This window comes from Cupressus sempervirens, chromosome 6 (assembly GCF_028749045.1).
Source record: "Cupressus sempervirens isolate cs-2001-9-10 chromosome 6, ASM2874904v1, whole genome shotgun sequence".
Taxonomy (NCBI): Eukaryota; Viridiplantae; Streptophyta; class Pinopsida; order Cupressales; family Cupressaceae; genus Cupressus; species Cupressus sempervirens.
The window spans coordinates 463782492-463804862 of NC_143123.1; the positions used below are offsets into that span (position 1 = coordinate 463782492).

Below are 22371 nucleotides of genomic sequence, written 5' to 3' on the forward strand. Positions count from 1 at the left end.
CCTCTCATTGGCAAACATAATTCAGGTTGTTTAGAAAGGTCCTATTTGCTCATCACATTTACTTTTCTTTAGCCTGGTTGTTTGCTAAATACCAAAGTGATAGTTTGGAGAAGATCATGAGAGATTTTCTCTAGTCTGATGGGTTGGGGGATAAGAAGAGACATTGTGTAAAATTGGAATGGTGTTGCTTACCTAAGGAAAAAGGAGGATTGGGAATTAAGGTTTTGAAAGCCCATGGTATGGCTTTAGCTTCTAAGTGGACTATTGAAGTCTTGGAGGGTGATCAACCATGGAAGGTCTTGGTTAGAAATAATATATCTCTATCTAGCATAAAAAAAAGGAAAGGATGATTGAATGTTCCAATATGTAATAAAATCTTTGGTAATTTTTAGTTGTTTTTTAATGACTCCAATGTCTTTTAGTTTATCTGGAAGGCATGGACTCAAGTTAGATGTCATATGTCCAATAGAGGTGCTAGTGGAAGATTTCCTATATACTATGTATTAGATAGATCTATATGGTGGGCAATAGAGGCTAATAATAAACCTCTAGCACTTACCCAAAGTTGTTCTTGTAAAAAGTGGTATAATTTGGGTATTTTTCTTATTAATGATTTATTGGTTGATAATAGGTTGGGGAGCTGGGATGAAATCTCTACTAATCACATTCCTAATACTCAGAAGAAAACTTACTATATACTTGATCATGCCTTGGGTAATTTTTTTTAGGGCATTTTGTGAACACTGAATTTTTTTTACATTAGATTAAATGGGCAGATGGATCTAGCTTTCAAGCAACCTCCACTAAGAAGATTTATGCATGTTGAAGGATTAGTACTCTATTTTTGAGAAGGTGAACCATGATTGGGGGTTGAAGTTCTTAGTCTCTAGATGGCAATTTATTTTTAAGCTTTTCTGGCACTCCCCCTGTGAACCTAAGAAATCTTGTTTTAGATGGCTACTTCTATTGAGGAAGCTTATGGTTGGCAACACTCTTCCTCATGGTCTAGGTGACCCTATTATTTGTAGTGTTTATTGTTGGAATTATGATATATTTTTCATTAGTGCAAACACTTATTCTATCTTGAATGCTTATCTTGCTCATCACTTAGTCTCACGTATATACCGAGCATTTAGTGGTTACCTTATAAGTTCAGCAGGTAAACAGTTCTCACTGAGCATTCCAGAAGATACCGAGTGAAAAAGGTAAAGGAAGTTCAGCAGTGTTTACCGAGTGAAAAAGGTAATCAAAGATTAGTTGTGTTTACCAAGTGAAAAAGGTAATCGAAGATCAGCAGTGTTTACCGAGTGAAAAAGGTAAACAAAGGATTCAGTGTTTATCGAGCTAAGCAAGGTAAATGAAGAAGATAGTTTCTACTGAGTAACACTACATCTACCGAGTCACCAATGGCTACCGAGTTCCAAGTAATGTTCTGTGACTAGTATGAACCGAGTCTCTACTTCTATCGAGTGCATGACGATGCTGAGTAACGTAGTGGATGCCGAGTATCAGAAGGTCACCGAGTCAGTTCAGTGAACCTGAGTTTACTAATGGGCCGACTCAGTAATGTTTTGTTCAACTGTGTTTCGGCCGACCTTGTAACTGTAAAATATTGGAATGGTATATATTTAATGTATGATATCATTTTTGATATACAGATATGAATATGAACATATTGGCATGAAATAAGAAAGTATTGTTTGCATGTAAAGAAGGCATTGCTATCAGCAGCTGAGTAAAAGGAATACAACAAGGTCAACATAAGGAGCAGAAAAGTTATATCTATCACATCAGATGATCAATGCAAAAGGATCTTATCAGCAAACAAGTTGTAAGTAGATCCATTGTTTCATCCTAACAGGTGAATCAGTCTTTTAAATCCTTTAACAAGGTAGACTTAACAGTCTTTTGTAAATCTCCTAACAGAGTGCATACTTCACTGTATGTTTGTAAATCCTCTAACAAGGTGGATCTAGCAGTCCTACTTGCTCCTAACAGGGCAGATCACCAGAAGTGATCATTGTAAGCCTTAACCGGCCAACTTCATACTGCAGTAACAAAGTTTTGTGGGCATCATCCCCACCCCAATTTTACTTTCTAATTACAAGGTTTCTGGGTCACCAAATCATTGTGTTCATGTGTTATGAATGATTGATCTTTCATTTATGCAGTAGATTAGATGAATGAATGATGAATGGTTAAAATGCATAAAATTTTATGTGTTACTGATTCACCCCTCCCCTCTCAATAACACATTTCATCCTGAATATTTCCAACAATTGGTATCAGAGCATTTGGTTCTCAGGACAAAGTTTGACAGCTTGAGCAAAGATCAAGAGCAATGGAGATATTCAAACTTGACAAAGCTATTGAAAATGAAAAGTTAGATCTAGAAATGATCATGGCTCAACTCAAAGAAGCTAGGGATCATATTTCTCAATCCCTAAAAAGAAGGAAGGAACTTGCAAGACAAATGAATGATCATCAGTATGTTGAAGAAAGGATTGAAGACATTTTACCTTCAAGTAGTTCAAATGAAGCTAATGAGGCAATCAAGGAACTCCTGGCAAAGAATGGTTCCCTACAAGAAGAAGTAAGAAAACTCAAAAGAGAACAAGAAATCCAATCAATCAGGCTATGTGAAGTCTTGGAACAAAGAAACAAGGCAAATGAAGACTTAGAGGTAAGAAATAGTCAATCCCTTCAGCATCAAGATCTTATAAATCAACTTTCCAATGCAAATGAAGCAATTATGAATTTGAGATCTGAAATTGAAGACTTGAGGAATGATTTGATCACTGAAAGACAAATTAATGAAAGATTAAAAAGTGACTTGAGATCTCAAAAGCAAATAAATGAGAGAATGATGAAATCACAAGCAGACATGACTCAATTAAATCAGCTAAGTGAGCAAAATCTTCATAGACAAAAAGGCAAAGTTGGACTTGGTTACAAGGAAGAAGGTGAAACTTCCAAACAAGGTGCACAAAGAAATCAAAGGCCTACTTGTAATCACTGTGGTAAGATAGGTCGTACATCAAACAAATGTTGGAGTAATGGAAAGGCAAAATTCAATGGCAAATGCTTCAACTGCAATCAGCATGGTCACAAAGCTAATGAATGCAAAGAAAAACCAAAATTTGAAGGCAAATGTCACAAATGCAAGAAACTAGGTCACAAGGCATCTCAATGCAAATCAAAGGCATTTAATCCAGCAAAACAAATTATCAAAGCAATATTTGGTTGGGACTACAATACTAGGTGCAGATGTCACTATTGTGGAGAATATGGACACATCGGGATAAACTGTGCAAGACATCACCTAAGAAAGAAGGATACAACCATAAGATGTTACACATGTACTGAGCTTGGTCATATAGCTAAGAATTGCATGAATATTGGAAGAATTGAAGATGAAAAGAAAGCAAAAGATGATAACATTTAGAAGCAAATAAGACAACAGTGGATTCCTAAATCTATCAATCAAGACAGTTCAAATAATGATCATGTCACTCAAGAAGTGGGTGACTCCATCATTTCCAATTGAGACTTAAGAAGACTCAGGAACTACATCTTCTAGCCACATCTTAAACAATTCCAGATTATAAAATGGGTCCAAATGATCAATACAATATTTCAGATACATGGATCATAGAAATGGTATCAATCACTGAGTTGCATGTACCGAGCAAGGCTGACTAAAGACCTTACCGAGCTAGGTCGGGAGTATCAAAGATTTTATTAGTCCACCGAATTGCAAGGTTCTATCGAGTATTTCAATGACAGACTGGCATGCACTATGTCATCTCATCTACCTTCGTACCGAGCCTTAATGACAGTATTTCATTAAAAGGGCAGAATTCGATTTCATTTTCCACTGTGACTTAAAATTCTCAAAGCCAAAATGATTTCCAGTTGCATGCCAAGCAATTTGAAGCAAAATTCTTGCGAAGTGATTGTTTGAAAATCTTTTCATCCACCGAGCATCAATGGCATCTGCAAGCACCAGCAGCAACAAGGTGAAGAAGGGTTTTGAAATGCTTGTAAAAGGAGTCAAATGGAAAGCCCCAAAATTCAAGGTAGTGTCCATAGTTGTAGAATCACTTGACATTCACGAAGCTCAATCAAAAATCCCTCCTAAGGTACTTCTTGTTAATGATATTCGCGCTCATTTCAAATGTCTTGTTTAAGAAATTGGTACATTAGATATGGATAATGCCCTAGGTCAATTATGTGTTGATGGAGCCCTAAAACTTGAGCACAAACACTTAGAAGGAAAAGGCTTGACCCATATTCCACACCTACCAAGAAGTTTCCAGGTTAAATGGGTTAGATATGTTCTGAGCCGTGTTCATAATGGTCAGTTGTGGTTGGAACAACCCATTTTGTTAACCAAAAAGATGATTCATAAAATTACGGGTTTGCCTATGCTAAGCAAAGCTAAAACCACTAAAACCCTAGGTTGGGATGAGTTACAAAAGCAAACCCTAACATAGTGGGACAGTAGAGGACTAAAGCTTAACAACATATCTGACGTGGAACTTAGATTTGGCATTTATGTGATTGCATATAAGTTATACAGTTCTAGCAGATTGAATAGTGTACCGTGTGAAGCTGTGGATTTAGCATTTAAGATTGTAAAGAAAAATCTTGAATTCGATTTGTCAGAATTACTGTTAAGACAGCTGAATAAAAATATGGAAAGCATAAGGACTTCCAAGAATAACCCTGTAAATTTGGTTCTTTGTTAATTTGTTTATTCTTTTATGTACAAAAGTTTTTTACATCAAAAGGATCTGTAGTATGGACGAAAGACACTCCAATTTTATATCAGATTAATGAGTTCATAGCAGAAATGGGTGAAAATTTTGACAAAGTCATGGATAACTATTTTGAAGATTTCAAGGAAAGGATGAATAACAGGTTCAGAATTCCTCCTAAGCTTGTTGAGGATTACAAAAATGATATCTGTTTCATGGTTGACTGTGATCATGTGTACATACAGGCAGTCATACCCCAAGTGGCTTGGGTAAAACCATTGCCTTATGAATTAAATATTGATGATGCAAGAGATATCATTGAGGCACTGGTCAATGAACCAACTATCCCTAACATTCCTGCCTTTGGAACCTATGATGAAGCAAAGGCTAGAATAGAGCTTGAAATCAAGCTACCTCAAGCAATAAACAAAGGCAAGAGGAAGATAGCCAAAATGAAAACTGCTACTGGTCCTCTTATGCTAACTCAAGGTAAAGGTGAGGATGAAGAAGAAAGAGGAGAACAACAACAACAACAACAAGAATCTGCAGGAGAAGAACCTCTAAAGAAGAAAGGTAAGGTAACCATTACCAAACCTAAGAAGACGCCTACTGTAGTATTCTCAAGGAGGACTAGGAAAGGCAAACAAGAACTTGTACTGGTTAGACCTTCACTCACATTTGAGGAAAGGCTCAAACAATTGGAAGAAGGGGCAGGCATCACAAATTTCAAAGCTTTGAAATTTGAAACAAGAACAGATGTTGAGAAAATGCAAATAGAGGAACTGGTACTCTCCAAGATGGGAAAATGGAAATACTCCCCGGACCAGCTTGCCTCTCAAATCTCCAAGGAACTACTGGAGAGATTGCAACCAAGATGGGAAACAACCACCAAAATAGTGAAAGATATCTATGAGAAATCTCTGAAAAACCTTCAACCAAATCTCACTGGAGTAGAAATAAAGGCTGTAATAAAAAGTCATGAAGGCAAAATGATGATCAGATTCCACACTTGTTTGATTTTAATCAAAGACATTGAGCATGTTGTAAATGATGCAACAAACATGTGGAAAAATATCTATCATCTGCATAAGCCCACTGAAGATCCAGTAGAAATCCAGGATGACGACAGCAGTGACAGTGATGATACAACTGCCTCTCCATCCATCACAGTCTCATCAGGAGAGCTACATGCATTAATGGAGGAAGACAAGAAAGAAAAAGAGGAACAAGCAAAAGAGGAAAATAAGGAGGAAGGTGATCCAGTAAAAATTGCAACAGCAGTCATTGCATCTCTTCCTCACTCTCCACCTAAAACTATCACATCATCAAGGTTGGAGTTAGCTTCCGCAGGTTTGATAGCATCTTCATCAGATTTATCATTTGCACTTGCCACTTCACAGCTCCAGGTATCATCAGTGGAAGTGTCTACCACTTCATCTACCGAGCTGCAACCCTCTTCTTCAATCATCAAGCTAGCCTCCTCTGTTCCAACATCATCAGGCGACACATCAGTAAGTTCTACAATTTTGTCAGTTCTAGCAATTTTGACAGCATTATCTGCATCTACTTCAAGTATAACTAGTTCAGATACTGCTATAACGGGTATATCATCATTTTTGGGAAGTATTCTAGTTTTTGATCCGGTAAATACTTCTATTGGCATTCATTCTTCAAGTCCTATCCTAGTTTTTGCTGCTAGCCCTTCCATCTTTACTATTGTGTCTATTCCTAAGATTAAACCAATGACCACAAAAGTCAAACAAAAGCATCCATTAAGACTTCTGATAACTGGAAAGGAAATACCAGAAGAAATTGATTTAGACACAGATATAGTTATTCCAAAAATTGACTATGAAAATGCTACCATTGAAGAAATGAGGTATGCTAGTCAATTAATAGAGATGAAGGCTACGCAGAAGCAATTAAGATCTGAAAGGGATAAGGAATACAAAATAATAGAGGACGCCAAGAACATTATTACAGAGGCTATAGGTGTTGAAGTAGATTCTACTCAACACATTTTGATTCAATTAGAAAAGGCTGTAAATAAATTCAACGAGGACACCTCTGGTCAAGAAAAATTGATTGAAAAGGCTGAAAGGAAATTTATAATAAGGTGCTTGAGCACATTGCTCAGCACATTGCAATAAAACAGGTAGAATTGTCTACAATTTTGGCCAATTTTGAAAATTCTTTTAATAATGTAACTTCACTTTTTGCCAAACTTTGTGATGTTACCGAGTACACAAAGGAGATCAAAGAAAAATTGAATAAAATTGATGAGGATATGAAGGGTAGTGCCCAAATATTGCAACTTGATCCCAATTCAAGTTCATCCCATCATCTCTGAATCAGATTTTTCTTTAAAAAGTAGGCAGAATTGCTGAGAGAGGAAGCAAGGATCAGGTCTACCTTAATAGACATCCAGAACATGATCCTTCCTATCATGGACACAATGCAGAAACACATTGTCCACTCCAAAGCATTGATCCATGACAACAATTTCTCAGTTGCAGATCATATGATTGAACTTTTACCAGAAGTTCAAATAACACTCTCCTCCTACAAAATTTTACAAGAAAATTGGGATAATACTTTGGCTCTTATTCTCAAGGTACATTATGAATTCATCTCCCATTTTGGTGTCTGTGTGTAAATATATATTGCTTAATTTGGCATTATTGTCAAAAAGGGGGAGATAGAGTTTAGAGGGGGAGATAGAATTAGAAAAGATAGAGATATTTGTAAATACTCCGAGCATATTGTATGGGGGAGATATATGTAAATCAGTACATCAAATTTTGTACATAAGTTTTTTTTTACTCATAAGTGTTTTTGTCACTAATGCCAAAGGGGGAGATTGTTGGAATTATGATATATTTGTCATTAGTACAAACACTTATTCTATCCTAAATGCTTATCTTGCTCACCACTTAGTCTCAAGTATATATAGAGCATTTAGTGGTTACCTTATAAGTTCAATAGGTAAACAGTTCTCACCGAGCATTCCATAAGATGTCGACTGAATGAGAAGTTCAACAGGAAAACAGTTCTCATCGAGAATTCTAGAAGATATCGAGTGAAAAAGGTAAAGGAAGTTCAGCAGTGTTTACCGAGTAAAAAAGGTAATCAAAGATCAGTAGTGTTTATCGAGTGAAAAAGGTAATCGAAGATCAGCAGTGTTTACCGAGTGAAAAAGGTAAACAAAGGATTTAGTGTTTACTGAGCTAAGCAAGGTAAACAAAGAAGATAGTTTCTACCAAGTAACACTACATCTACTGAGTCACCAATGGCTACCGAGTTCCAAGCAATGTTCTGTGACTAGTATGAATCGAGTCTCTACTTCTACTGAGTGCATGATGATGCCAAGTAACGTAGTGGATGCCGAGCATTAGAAGGTCACCGAGTCAGTTCAATGAACCCGAGTTTACTAATGGGCCAACTCAGTAATGTTTTGTTCACTTGTGTTTTGGCCGACCTTGTAACTATAAAATATTGGAATGGTATATATGTAATGTATGATATCATTTTTGATATATGGATATGAATATGAATATATTGGCATGAAATAAGAAAGTATTGTTTGCATGTAAAGAAGGTATTACTATCAATAGTAGAGTAAAAGGAATACAACAAGGTCAGCATAAGAAGCAGAAAAGTTATATCTATCACATCAGGTGATCAATGCAAAAGGATCTTATCAAAAAAAAAGTTGTAAGTAGATCCACTATTTCATCCTAACAGGTGAATCAGTCTTTTAAATCCTTTAACAAGGTAGACTTAACAGTCTTTTGTAAATCTCCTAACAGAGTGCATACTTCGTTGTATGTTTGTAAATCCTCTAACAAGGTGGATCTAGCAGTCCTACTTGCTCCTAACAGGGCAGATCACCAGAAGTGATCATTGTAAGCCTTAACCGGCCAACTACATATTGCAGTAATGAAGTTTTGTGGGCATCATCCCCACCCAGTTTTACTTTCTAATTGGAAGGTTTCTGGGTCACCAAATCATTATGTTCATGTGTTATGAATGATTGATCTTTCATTTATGCAGTAGATTAGATGAATGAATGATGAATGGTTAAAATGCATAAAATTTTATGTGTTACTGATTCACCCCTCCCCTCTCAATAACACATTTCATCATTTGAAGTTCTTAGTCTCTAGATGGAAATTTATTTTTAAGCTTTTCTGGCACTTCCCCTATGAACCTAAGAAATCTTATTTTAGATGGCTACTTCTATTGAGGAAGCTTATGGTTGGCAACACTTTTCCTCATGGTCTAGGTGACCGTATTGTCTGTAGTGTTTATAATGTTCCTAAGTCTTTTGAGCATTTGTTTATTGACTACAAGTTTGCCCGTGATATTTGGTCTATCTTTTTTGGGTCCCCCTATTGTGTGGACCAGTAAACTTGGTCTTTCTTGGAGTGAGGTTTTAGCCAGTTTTGTGGAGTCTTTTGATCTTAAATCCAACACCTTTTTCTCTATGCTAATGTTAGTTAACAAATTGTCTTTTCCTATAAAATCCAATAATTCAATCTATGCCCAAGGTAGGAAATCAATAGTGTTCACAATAGTTGGGTAAACATTAAGTTAATCATTTCCCTTTGAATTTTTACAGATACAAATCCCTTTACAAAATATTATCAATGAATTTGAAATAACTAAAGAAAAATGAATCATATACTCTTTCTAAAAAGTGCTTAAGGATCTCTCACATACTCTTAGGTACATATGTGTAGTTTAGCAAATTCGGGAATCAAACAAGCCATTGGAAAGCACACACTCTTTCCATAACAAAATAAGACTTGATAACAAATTGAATTCTACAGTAACTTAAATTGAAATCTACAAATAAAGGAAAGATATAACAAATAGAAGAAACAACAATAGATATCATCCATAATTAACCATCACAACCCTCAAAGCAAATGCTTACATTTTAGTCTGAACTCCGAGTTTCAAACCACAACAATATATATATATATATATATATATATATATATATATATATATATATATATATATATATATATCCCAAGCACAAAGTCTTTAAAGCAATAACATCTACATATATGGCTACCTTCTATCTATTACTATCTCCACAAAATAGGAACTTTTAACAACACAAATCTATCAAAGTTTTACTATGCAACTAGAAGCTAACCCTTTCCTAGCTTAATGCTCCAGCATTTATAGTTTTTTACAAACTTGAAAAGGCGTCCATCAAAATCCAACTTTTCGATTAAAAATAGTTAAACAAAACAATTTGAAATAGTTTTAAAAACATAGAACACACAAGATAATCGTTCATAATCAACTTTCTTTGCTGGGCTTTTCTCCATCCGCAATGGTTTGCTTGACTAACTTCCAGCTTCTGAAGGCATTCACAAAATCTTGTATTTCGTGAGAATGGGGATTTTTTAAACTGAGCAGCTTCGATCTACATGCATCCTTCTACCACCTTAGCTCCCTAATCCTCTGACTTTGTCTCAGTATAAGCTCCTTATTCAAGTACAACATCGACTCAATGTTGACCAGGGTGGCAAAGTCTCGAGAAGCAGGAGTGTCACCGTCCTTTATCCCAGATATAGTGTCACCGAAACTTTTGGCCAAGGTATCAGAGTCCATGCCACCATCATCAAATTGCAAGATACCTGTGGGGTTTATGATCAACATATCCTTCAGTATTTCTTTGTACATCCCAGTGACTTCAAGCTCCACCACTCGCATCTCTTCTACAACTGCCTTATAGATTGAATCTTTCCAACCCATGTTGCTTTTAAGGAGGAATAACATACACGAGTCCACGATTTTCATGGGATTCTCACTCAAAAACTTCAGCACTCCATACCTTTCAACTTCATGTACTTGAAACATGATCGTCTGACATTGACTTTGATCTACCTTCCATATCGAAATGAGGGTCTAGATTTTGCCCAATAATACTTCTCCCTTCACATATATGGTAGTAAGATCTAGTATAAATTTACTCCCTTCTTTCACAATGGATTCTACCCATTCATTCATCACCTCTGAGAGTAACCTCCCTTTTTACATTTGTTTAACCAATTGTTGACTATTTGATGAATTGGGATCAAAAGATTGTGGAGTTTGAATCAATGGGAGAGTGCCAACATTCATCAAAGAGTCTATATACTTAGTCGTGGTAATTATCAGCTCTTTCATTTCCTTATTGTCCTTTTCAGACTAAGTCAACATATGGTTTGATAAAAACTTGAAGAAATGATTTCTAGTATCCCTGGAGATAGCTCCCAAATCCATGGTAGTGACTTTGAAACCTTTGGATCGATTTCTCTAGAATCTTCCTTCTACTTGTAGGTGGCCACCTCCACCATAACTTTTCCAGTTGTTGGATCTTTGATTAGCCACACATCACTTTTTACCTTCTTATATTTAGAGATGTGGGTTTTATATTTTGTGACTATATCTTTAACAGGTATGGAAATAGGTTAGAGACTACGCTTCTTGCTCACTGAGTTAGATAGCTAGGGCGGAATGGAGGAAATGTTCACTACTCCTTGATTGTATTTTAGAGGAGTCGTGAAATCAAACTACATTGCACTTGATGCCTCTATTAATTTCACATCACTATCTTGATTGTCTGACAGAGTGAGTTCTTCCCCTTTGTTCTATTTCTGAGCCATGATATTTTCTCTTTGAACCTTCTCTTGTGTGAGTGCTGCAAACTTGGTTTTGGACTTCGTTCTAGGAGTCATGATTAGCTTAGGAGATATTGCTTCTTTTTGCTTTTTAGGAATTAAGGTGTCACCTACAACATGAGACAAAAATGATATCTCAAAAGTTAATGGTTTAGAGAAAGAGACTGCCTTTGGGGACTTTGTGATTTGTTTCTTATTGCCTAACTTCATACTCTTTCTTCTTAACTAGTTATCTATACAAGCTAAAATGTATCTAGTTCTAAGATTTATATCATCCTCTTTAGCTTTATTCCAATCCACTTCAAGCTAGTTTTTCTCATTCACTTCTTCCCATCCTCTAAATCATCTTCAATCATTCCATCTAGCTTAAACTTCAGTTTCAAGGAGGTAATCTGGGGAAGCACCAACCTTGAATGATCTCTATTAGCCACTTCTCTCTCATTTCCACAATTTTCCCACAAATCTTCTAATGAGGAACAGTTTGAGGCTGACCCTTCAAACCAAGCACTTTTTCTACAAAACTTTTACTATCAAAATCCCTCCTCCCTTGATAGAACTTGAGGTTAAAACTGAGTAGACTACTCCCAATTATGGAAGCATTGATCATAGTACTATAAGTCAAAGAGATAAGTTTGATAGGAAAAACAAACTCCCACTTTTCTTGAGGTCAGTTATCCTTGATAGCATAAAATAATTGTCTACATATTTTGGCCATAACAAAGCAATCCAAGGCATATCGAGGTAACTTCACCGATTCTTCTTCAAATCCACCTACTTGCAGGTACATGAACCTTGGGAATTGGATATAAAAGCTTTTGTAGGTTTGGACAAGATTTTGGGCCTCTAGGGATATCCTCAACATTGGAGATTTCCTAAGATTTAGATGCACGTTCTCTATCAAAACATCATGCACTTTCCTGAACTCTTCTAACAATTTGTCCTTTTGTAATGTGGGGAAATACTGATAAATAGTTATATCTTCACTCCAAGGCTCATGGGGAATAGAAGTAATATAACCGACACATGAAATGCAATAGGTCAAGTAGGAGGACATATGGAATTCTTCCCTTGATACTTTAGAATGTTTAAGCTGATTCCTTAGCGAACTAGCTATCAATTCTGTCCAATCTAGAAACTACTTCCCTATTGGGATAATATCAACGTAGCAATACATCCAATCTTCAAAGAGTAAGATATCAACAAACCCCTTAGCTCAATGTAGTAGAACCATCAGTTCGTAGACATGAGGTTTCATGTGGTCTTTGGTGACTATTTTGGGTAACCTCGAACACCCTTTATAATTTGTTTCTGTCCATTTTCAGGCCATGAGGAAGAGATACTTGTTTGGGTTCTCTTAGTATTGAACTAGAGACTGGGTAGAACCAAAAGAAGCAAAAGTGCACTCAGGTGGACAAAAAACTGATGAGATGGTTTCCCTAGTAATAGATAATACTAGCTCCTCATTTCTATTCAAAATACTCTTAGTTCTTGCATTTTAATGGTCAATGCACAACTGAAGCAATTTTGGGCTTAAAAGAGTAGGAGGGAAAGCAACAGCTTTGAGAAAACCACTCGTTAGAACCTCTAAATAACCTTTAACTTTATCAACCTGATCAAGAAAATTCTCTTGTAGCTTCTCAACCCTAACTCCAATTAGATTGGTGTCCAAAATTACAAGCCTTTTATATTCAAGACTAGAAACATTCCCAAAAAAATGCAAAATAGACCTCATTTTAAACAAAAGGAAAGAAACACCTCAACACTACTCTTGTTTCTCAAAGTAACAACATAGAAAAAAGGACAAGAGATTTCTTATATCCTCACTTGTAACCAGATGAAAGAAAACCAGAAAAATTCCCTTCTTTGACTGCTGCTCCACTTTTAGTTCACCTTAGCTTGGGATAAAACAATTAAGTGGCAAACTTAGTATTTGTAAAGGCAAAAGAACATACTAGCAAAAGCACTACCTCATAATGAGGTATTTACAATGAGATCGTTGTGGCTTAACCCACATACTTAAAACTGTGATGATACCTTTTTTATTAAATGATCACCTTAACGGAACATCCTTGCAATAATTACTAAATTTTGACATTCGATCTAGCCCCAAAGTCAAAGATCTGCCTTCTCATCACATGTGATGACAACTCACTATTCACATCAAGTAATGATGAATTAAAAAGGACACTCTAATCATTACTTTGACATTGAATATAACATCTCGAGAACCACCGCCTTTTCAAGAATCATTGAAACTCGTGTGCTAAGCCTTAGTAGTAGAACTAAATTAAACTGCTTTGAACCAAGGTTCAAAGAGGTTCAAAGTAAAGACTCACAAAGGGGCATCACAAGACTCAATTTTCAAACACAAGGCATGATGACTTTTGAACAACAGGAAGTGTGAGCAACTTGCCGATGCAAAATTTTTGGAGTTAGTGAGGGAAATGAAAAATTACAATGGCAACTTAAAACTAGGGCTAACAACTTACATGTGAAATCTTGTGGTTTCTTTGAAAGGAGAGGAATGGAGAGATTTTTCAAAAGAGGAGGAGGCAACTTACTGAGTTTTATTGTAAACTCACACATTTCCATATTATGTCACAGGTGGCAGCAATCCTAGAAATATCTAGAGACAAGTTTACGATGTTGATGTGGGAAAACCAAATCATGATCCACAAGGAAGATGTTGTCTCTTGCCAGTACTTTACTATATACAAAGACATACTTGAACAAAGATAATTGGAAAGGCTAAACTAGTTCATGTAAAGGTTAAGGATTAATGATAAGCCTATTGATGTTAATAGGACACTTCAAGACCAAGCAAGGCTTGGGCCAAAATACTAAGATAATGAATGTGATTTGCAATAATTTTTTGTATTAATTGCTCTTACAATATATTAGTTACATCAGTATTCCAATGTATGTTTATACTTATGCATGTATGTGCACAATATACACTCCACAAAGTTTAAAACAACCACTTCTGAGGCTTTTTTAATGTAGTGATTGTTATTGTAACTCATAATTTTTTTGTATACTATTGTAACTCAACTTGATACTCTATGTTAACAAAAAACAGAGAGCTTCAAAATCAAATCTCAATGTTATGAATATCAGGTTTAGAATTTGACAGTCACCCCTATCTGTCATGTGTATTTTTTATGATTGTTTGGTAATATTATTGTCTTTCATTTTATGTAGTAAGATAAATATTGATTGTCATTTTTAAGTAACTATTTCAAATTTTAATATTCAATCAATATAATATAAATATATATTAATAATATTTACAAAAATCTCAAATATGGATGTTTCTAAATTAATACGTTTTATAAATTAATATAAAATATTATAAATTTTTTTAAAAAAATTATAAATTAGTGTCACTTAAGAAAATTTATAAGTTCAAATTTCACATACTAATATTTTAGATTGATAAAATAAGTACATAATATGTTTTAAAAATATTTTAAGTATCATATTGATGGGTTTATAAAAAATTAACTAGTTAATCATATGATGCAAATTTTGAGCCAAAAAAATAGCCAATACGGCCAATATGAACCTATTGTTATAACAAGGATGCAAAGTGTCTAGTTCCTGCCAATAGAAGAAAATAATATGAATTTTATGCAATAATAAAATGTATAAAGTCTCGAAAAATAATATGTTGCATTTTGTGTATAAATAATTAAAAGCCCTACAAAACAACAAGTTAATTTGTTAATAATTTTTTTTAATGAATTATTTCAACTATAATATAGATGAAAACTTTATAGTTGCAAAAAATAATTGAATAATAAATTGTTTTGATTGGACATACAAATAAAGATAAATATATTTTTTAGAATTATTAGTTTTTTCAAATATAATATAAATGAAAACTTTATAGTTGCAAAAAGTGATTGAATAATAAATTGTTTTGATTGGACAAACAAAGAAAGGAAAAAATTGCACTCCCTACTATAACACAAAACAACCACTCAAATTGTCAATAAATATATTGTTTGAATTATTTTAATTACAATAAATATGAAAACTTTATAACTCCAAAAATAATTGAATAATAAAGTGTTCTCATTAGACAAACAAATTAAAATGTAAAAGTGCATTGAATGCTATAGTTTAACTAATAATAATAATAATAACAAGTGCCACATAATGGCTTATTTATATAAATCTAATTTTAATTTAATAAATTTATTATAGTATGTTAAAAATAAATATTAATAAATATAATTATTGATATACTATAAATAAATTATAATATGAAAATAATAATATTTTCATAATAATAATATAAAATAATATTTTCTTAAATAATTATATAATATAAATAATAAGAAAATACAATGTTAAAATATAAAAATCTAAATCAATGTACTTACATTCAAAAAATTATCAAACAAATATGAATCATATTAGTGTAAGGAAACAAAGGTGCGCAGAATCACTTCCTACACTAATCTCTGAGAGGATGATTATGCAAATTCAACTAACTATTGCAGAGATCTCAAGGAATGCATAATAAGATAATCAAAATAACAATGAACTCATAACACAATGATTACCATGGGGAAACCCTTCCGGGAGAAAAACCCACCCTCCAAAACCTGCACAATGTATTCTCAAATCGGAAAGATTACAATACACTTGCAATGCAAGTTCTTACAAGAGTGCATCACCACAACTCGAACTCGAACTCGGACTCAGAGAGACTCTTTCTAGCACCAGTCTTACAAACTGAACTTGATGATTCAAACACCTCACTAAGCCCTCCTTTTATAGTGATTTGCCACTTGGAAACCATTTGTGGTTTTACAGAACCATAAGCAAAACAACCATGCCACATGTTACCCATTTGTAATTTGTAACTTCAAAAATACTATTTTCATCCATAATTTTGTCTTCTAGTTTAGACCCCCATAAAAAAACATATAATGAGTTGTTTACACTCTAAAAATAACCCTTCTAAATTGTTCTAGAGACTAGACAAATTTTTAACAACTCATACACCTTTTTCCAACTCATAAACATGTGGAAAACTACCACAAACAAATTCAAAGATTTTCTAAATTTTTTTTAGAATTTTTCCGAAAAAAGAGCTTGCAAGGTTGAGACACAATTTCAACAATTAGCTTAATAAAAAATCAGTCTTAAAATGTATTAGTTTTAAAATCTATAAGGCCACTATAAGAAATATATGAGTTTACTCAATCAAAATGTAAAAAAATATTTTCTAAAAATTGTAGAGTTAAAAATCTTGCAAATGTAATAATTTGATAAAGAAATTTAAATAATGATTAATTTGAACAAGTAGAAACCACAAAAATTTAATCAGTGATTAAAATATAAAATCCTCACAATAGTACTAATAATAACCTCTCAAAGAAAAGGTCATATAATGCATAGAAGTGCCCGCAATAATGGGGAAAATAATTTGGCCACTCCTTCTGAGGGTTTTTGCTTAAAACCCTGATAATTCTGTTGGGAGTCAAAAGCTAGAGAGGCTTTCCTTTCCTAAAACAGCAAGCCTTTCACTAGCTGTATTATTACAGGTCATGGAGCTTAAACTCTGCCTCCCGAAGCTAAGCAGTTCCGGTAACCTGTAAATTATCAACATTTAGAATTTGACAACTTGCTCTAGTATGACATATACAGCTATAATTCGAAGGCTTGTACAGCCTGGGTGTACAATGCTTTCGAGGTCATCAGGCTTGCAGATTGCTGGTAAAAAATGTTGCCCCGCCTTGCTTTGGGCTGGTAATTCTGCAAAATCCAGAAGGTTGGGGAGCTTGAGGATTGTCAGGAGTAGACATTTTGTTGCATTGGGGAGTTACGGTTTCTCGAGTTGGAAGAAGAGAACAAGGGAATTTATTAATTCGCAGGGAGTATTGTCACTTACTCCACAGAGCAGAGCTATAAGTTACAGAGTTGCTTCCGAACAGTATTCTGACGATGAGTACGAACCACTCGAGACTGCTAATGCAAAGGTTAGTATCTTCGTTTTCTGTTTTTTCCTCTTTTCTTTTGGATTTTGGCCACTTTGTCCTGATTAAGCATCTCCAAGCAATCTGGAAGACCTTGGCTTCCAATTCCAATGAGAGTCATTGAACTACTGAAATGGCCGAGGTTCATTAAGAGAGAAGTTTGTAGGTCGAAGACAACTATTTAATGTCGGATATAATGTTAGAAAGTATACTTCAAAATCCAATTTAGTGCAGTAAAATATTATGGACTATGGAAGCCAAATCGAAAAGAAAAACACGCAATGGAATGTCGAAGTCCAAACAAAATTGTTGGACTTTAGGGCCCTGGAGTCCTACGGTCTAGAAGAGGATACGGAATCACGTTCCGAAGCTTTTGGTACTAATAAACTATTGTTCCACGCATTTTTTTCTGAAAACATTATGGACTGTGGAGTTTGAAAGACTCAAAGTTTTGACTCCGATTTCATTTGTTTCTGAAGGCTATTTTTCAAACTCACTATAGACCGTGGGAACGTGACGTCTCTGGGTTTCATTATAGTTTTTTTCCCCAAATGTTTTTCATTAGAATATTATGGATTATGGAAGCCTAAGTATTAGAGGAGATACGAAACAAACAAATCAATTTCATTCTCAACACATTTTTTTTCTCCCAAAGATACTTTACTTAGCGCTGTTTATTCTGTTACTATGTCTTGAAGGAGATTCAATGTCAATTCCAGTTTTATAAAATTTCAAAAAAAATTTGGATTGTGAAAGCTTACACATTGATTTCAATTTCATTTTTTAGATAATGGAAGCCTTACAGTGGATGGAGACTGTAGACTCTTATCCCAATTTCTTTCTATGCAATTTGATTTCTCGAAGGTTAATCTTTGAAACATTATAGACTATGGAAGCTTAAAATCTCGAGGCTGACTTGAAGCATGAATTTATAAGTTTCATTCTAAAATCCTTTTATTTTTCTATATCGCTTCTTTAGAATGTTATGGACTACTGAAGTGCAAAGTGTTGAAAGGAACTCAAAAGAAAGATGCCAATTTCATTCCACACTTTTTCCACGACAAAATAACTACTGTTATGGACCCTGCTAGAAAATCTTGAAGGAGGTTCAAGGTCAATTCCAATTTTCTTTCCACTTTTTTTTGGTACAGCCTTTTTTTTTTCAAAATACATGTGGAATTGTGGATAAGTCTTGAATGATACTAGATTTCTTGAATTCTATTACATCATAGGTAATACTTTTTTTGGAGATTGTTTATAAATTTATTTTGATCAGTAATTGCTTTTGACTGGAGCTCTTAACCAGTGCTTTCACATTTCGGAGACTTCATCCCCATGGTAATATTTTGGCTTCCGAGGCATTAACAACTCCTAGATTGTTACTCAATTTCTTTATCCTGCCTTCTCCCCTATCTCTCCATTGTGCACCATACTCCAACTCCACCCATACTCGAACTCCACCCATAGTCCAACTGTTGCCACCATATGACTCCCTGCCACCACAGCCTCACCAGACGTCTGTTTGCCAAAGCATCTGCTGTGTTCTCCTATCTTTGTTTTGCCTGCCACCATTAGCAACCCATACTCCACCTCCCTTTATCTCCCCATTCTTTGTACACAGACCTCCTTACCTCCCTGCATGTATTCCTCACGCCTCCCGATCGGCCAAGTCATCCTCTAATGCACCTCGAGGAGTCCACCATCCACCGGTAATCACACCACCCACCTCCATTCCCCCTTTTCCTACGTGGTTTCAAACCTGGGCCACCCCTATGTAGAACACAGATTTACTCCTAAGTGTTGGGGGAGGGGATTTAGAGTAAATAGATCTTAATCTCTTATTCAATTCATCAATCAATTATAAATAACTATTTTCTGTAATGAAAACACCAAATAAAAGATGAGCACCATAAGACAAAAAGACAGTACACAAGAATATGACATGGAAATCCGGAATAGGAAAATCCACAGTGAGCAATGCTGCTAGGATCTACTGTCCTAATCCAGCCTCACAAATTGGGATCCTTACAATAGTTTTAGGGCATCGCCCCAAGGAGTCACTCAACACTGCTTTTTTAAGAGCATCAACTCTCTCATCACATGAGCACCCACTCAATCAATCTGAGCATCCACTAAGTTGCAATCAGAATTACAGAATACCAATTTCAACTTCTTAAGATTTCCTTTAGAAAATCATTAAACAGCCAATTACAGATTGCAACAATTCCTTTGATATCTGATACAAACTTCTATATTCTGAGAAAAAAATTGACCAAATATGAATAACAACTTCAGAAGTATGACACTTAACAGAAATAGAAATATGTACAGAACACTCCCACAATCTGAATATTGTCAGTGTTCAATCATGCTTTGTAATGCTGCATTTTTAAAGCCAGAGGCATGCAAAAAAATTCTTTGCCAAACAGAGCACTGTTAACTGTCATAATAACACCAATCTGCAACTTTGTACTGATTATTGGAGGCTGCTGTGTTAATGTTAGATGAAAATTAATGATATACACTTTGCTTTACCTCACAAGCAATGTATTCTGAAAAATCACATTTTCTCTGCAAGCATGCCACTCTTCATATTCTTCTGAGCATCATATCATTAATAATATATTTTTGTTGTGGTAACCACATCCATCAACTCTCCTAAAATATATGAATTCACTCTGTTGGCAATGTAACTTTTTATTCATACGATACTCACACTCAGCAAGTTTCAAATGAAAGAAATATAATATATATCACCCAATTTTAGAGGAAGTTTCAAACAAGTTACAACTGACTCGCTTAACTTCCACGAACTTCTATCTCATAAACTTCCGTCTCTTTATCTTGTGAGAGCTGCATAAAACAATAATCTATGTTAGTGCTTTATAGCTGCAAGAGATATCATTCAACAGTTGATGAATATGGAGATTTTTTGTATTATTGAGTGGGTTGAGCTGTGAGGTGGCTTGTGGACGTTAGGTGGCTCATGATATTGCAACTGTCCATGCCTTTAATGTTTGCTCTCTTGGCATCAAGCACATGTTCTGTCCTGCTGGCAGCGTTTCATTGTGTTTATCATGTCTACCGTTGCTCTGCGAAATCCTCTTTATGTTCTATTTCTTGGCAAGAGAGTTTATTATATTCCTTGTATTGGCTGTCTATTCAATGCCATGTGTACTCCATGTGGTGTTTTGGCTGCGATGAGGCATATTCAGCATAGTTGGGAGTTTCTACTAATTTTTGTCGTGCCGTTGTGAAGTGTGCCATGGTGCCGAAAATGACCATGCGTCATTTATGACACTCTTTAATAGTATTGATTCATGTTACTATATTTATTATTACTGTCGTCGATTCATATCATGATGTGGCCACGAAGTTTGTAACTGACAAGCATCATCATGAGCAACAGTCTCCTCTTCTTTTGTTTCAACCCTTCATTATTGCAGATCATTCATTCTTCCGAGTATGTGTGATGTTTCACGGAGCTGTGTGGATATAGCTTTGTGTCCTCGATAAGGAGAAATGTCTTCATAGTTTGTCTGATTTAGATAAGTTCTTGCAGATATATATATCTTTTCTGTATATGATTAATAGGTTGGAGACTATTCAATGTTATGTATATAGTCTGAGATAGATCATATCTGTGTATCGGGTTCATACACTTTTTCTCTGTTTCATTTTGCTCCCGATCTTTGTGTGATCATTAAGCAGTCGCAGTGATTCATTTGGGTAAAGATAAGTCTCAAGCTTATTGACTGTCAAGTTGAGACAACAGTGAGTATCAATTTTGCAATTGACATTTAAATCTGAATAAAAAAATCATCTTTTGATGCGGCTGGGTTTTTTCCTTGAGTAAGACTAGTGTTCTCCGTTGCTTGTGTTTTGCATTTCAGTTATATCAAATTGTATGCTATGCTGGTTCTGGAAAATTCAACAGTTTATATTTGTTTATTATTTTTAACTGTACAAAGCCCTCTGCTGTTGACATGAACAGGTGGCAACCAATTTCCAACAACTGAATTTATTAAACCCCCTTCAAGTTCCTGTATAAAGGAAATAAGACATGTAAGCTTCTGAATTAGATGTATTGTGCCCAGATACATGCTGACCATGGTTGAAAAACTCGGTTTTGGCAATATCTCAGCCAGCCCAAAAGTCTTGAAAATCTTGGAATCACCAAAAACTTGGTGAAAAATTCGGCAATAAATCTGCACTTTTATCAAATATTTGAAAATATACAATTTATTAAAATATTCTTAAAAACACACACATATACACCAACTTTATAGAATATTTATTGATTTGAGATATCCCCCATATATTAATCAAAGTTTTGAGTTAAATAGTAATGCATTACAATTAAAACTTAGTAGATTAGCATAGTGGTAGAACCATATACCAAAAAACAAGAACAACATCTAAATAAAATCAAGTTCAATACATATATAAGTCAAATTCCATGAAACTACAGCTTTTGAATACATATTAAGTTCAAGTTTCAGTATCAATGAAAACTAGAAGTCATAAATTGTGTGCTGCTGCATGTGTGGTTCTGAAGTAGTTGCAGTCGCAACATCTTGAAGAGGTGCCTTAGGCTCAACAAAAACCTCTGATGGATGAACAAGCTCATGTTTCTCCTCACATGCTGCCACTTCCACATCCCAATCATCTGCCTCCATCTCAAACTCAGCTAGCTGCTCATCAGTCAATAAAGGATCACCCACATGTGCATCTGCATCTTACCATGAAGAGGTACAATCCAATCTGTTGAGTATAGATCAATGTCATCCAAGTCAAGTATTTCATATGAAGCTTGCTCCTGTACCTTCTTTTCGTGCAAGCGAAGGTTGTACCACAGATAAACCAAGTCATTCAAGCACTTCGAATTCAACCTATTGCACTTCTTTGTGTGTATGTTCTCAGAAGTACTCTAGTTTC

The 22371-nt window shown here is 34.9% G+C and overlaps 1 protein-coding gene across 1 annotated transcript in view; it reads left to right on the forward strand.

Annotated features, from left to right (window-relative positions):
• The first annotated feature begins 16872 nt into the window (after nucleotides 1-16872).
• The window catches only part of LOC149553068 (DExH-box ATP-dependent RNA helicase DExH3-like), a 141762-nt gene continuing 136263 nt past the window's right edge, over nucleotides 16873-22371 (forward strand). Inside the window, exon 1 of the mRNA XM_089788576.1 lies at nucleotides 16873-17436. Coding sequence (XP_089644702.1) covers nucleotides 17092-17436 — 345 coding nt within the window. The 5' untranslated portion in view covers nucleotides 16873-17091. The remainder of the gene's footprint in view (nucleotides 17437-22371) is intronic.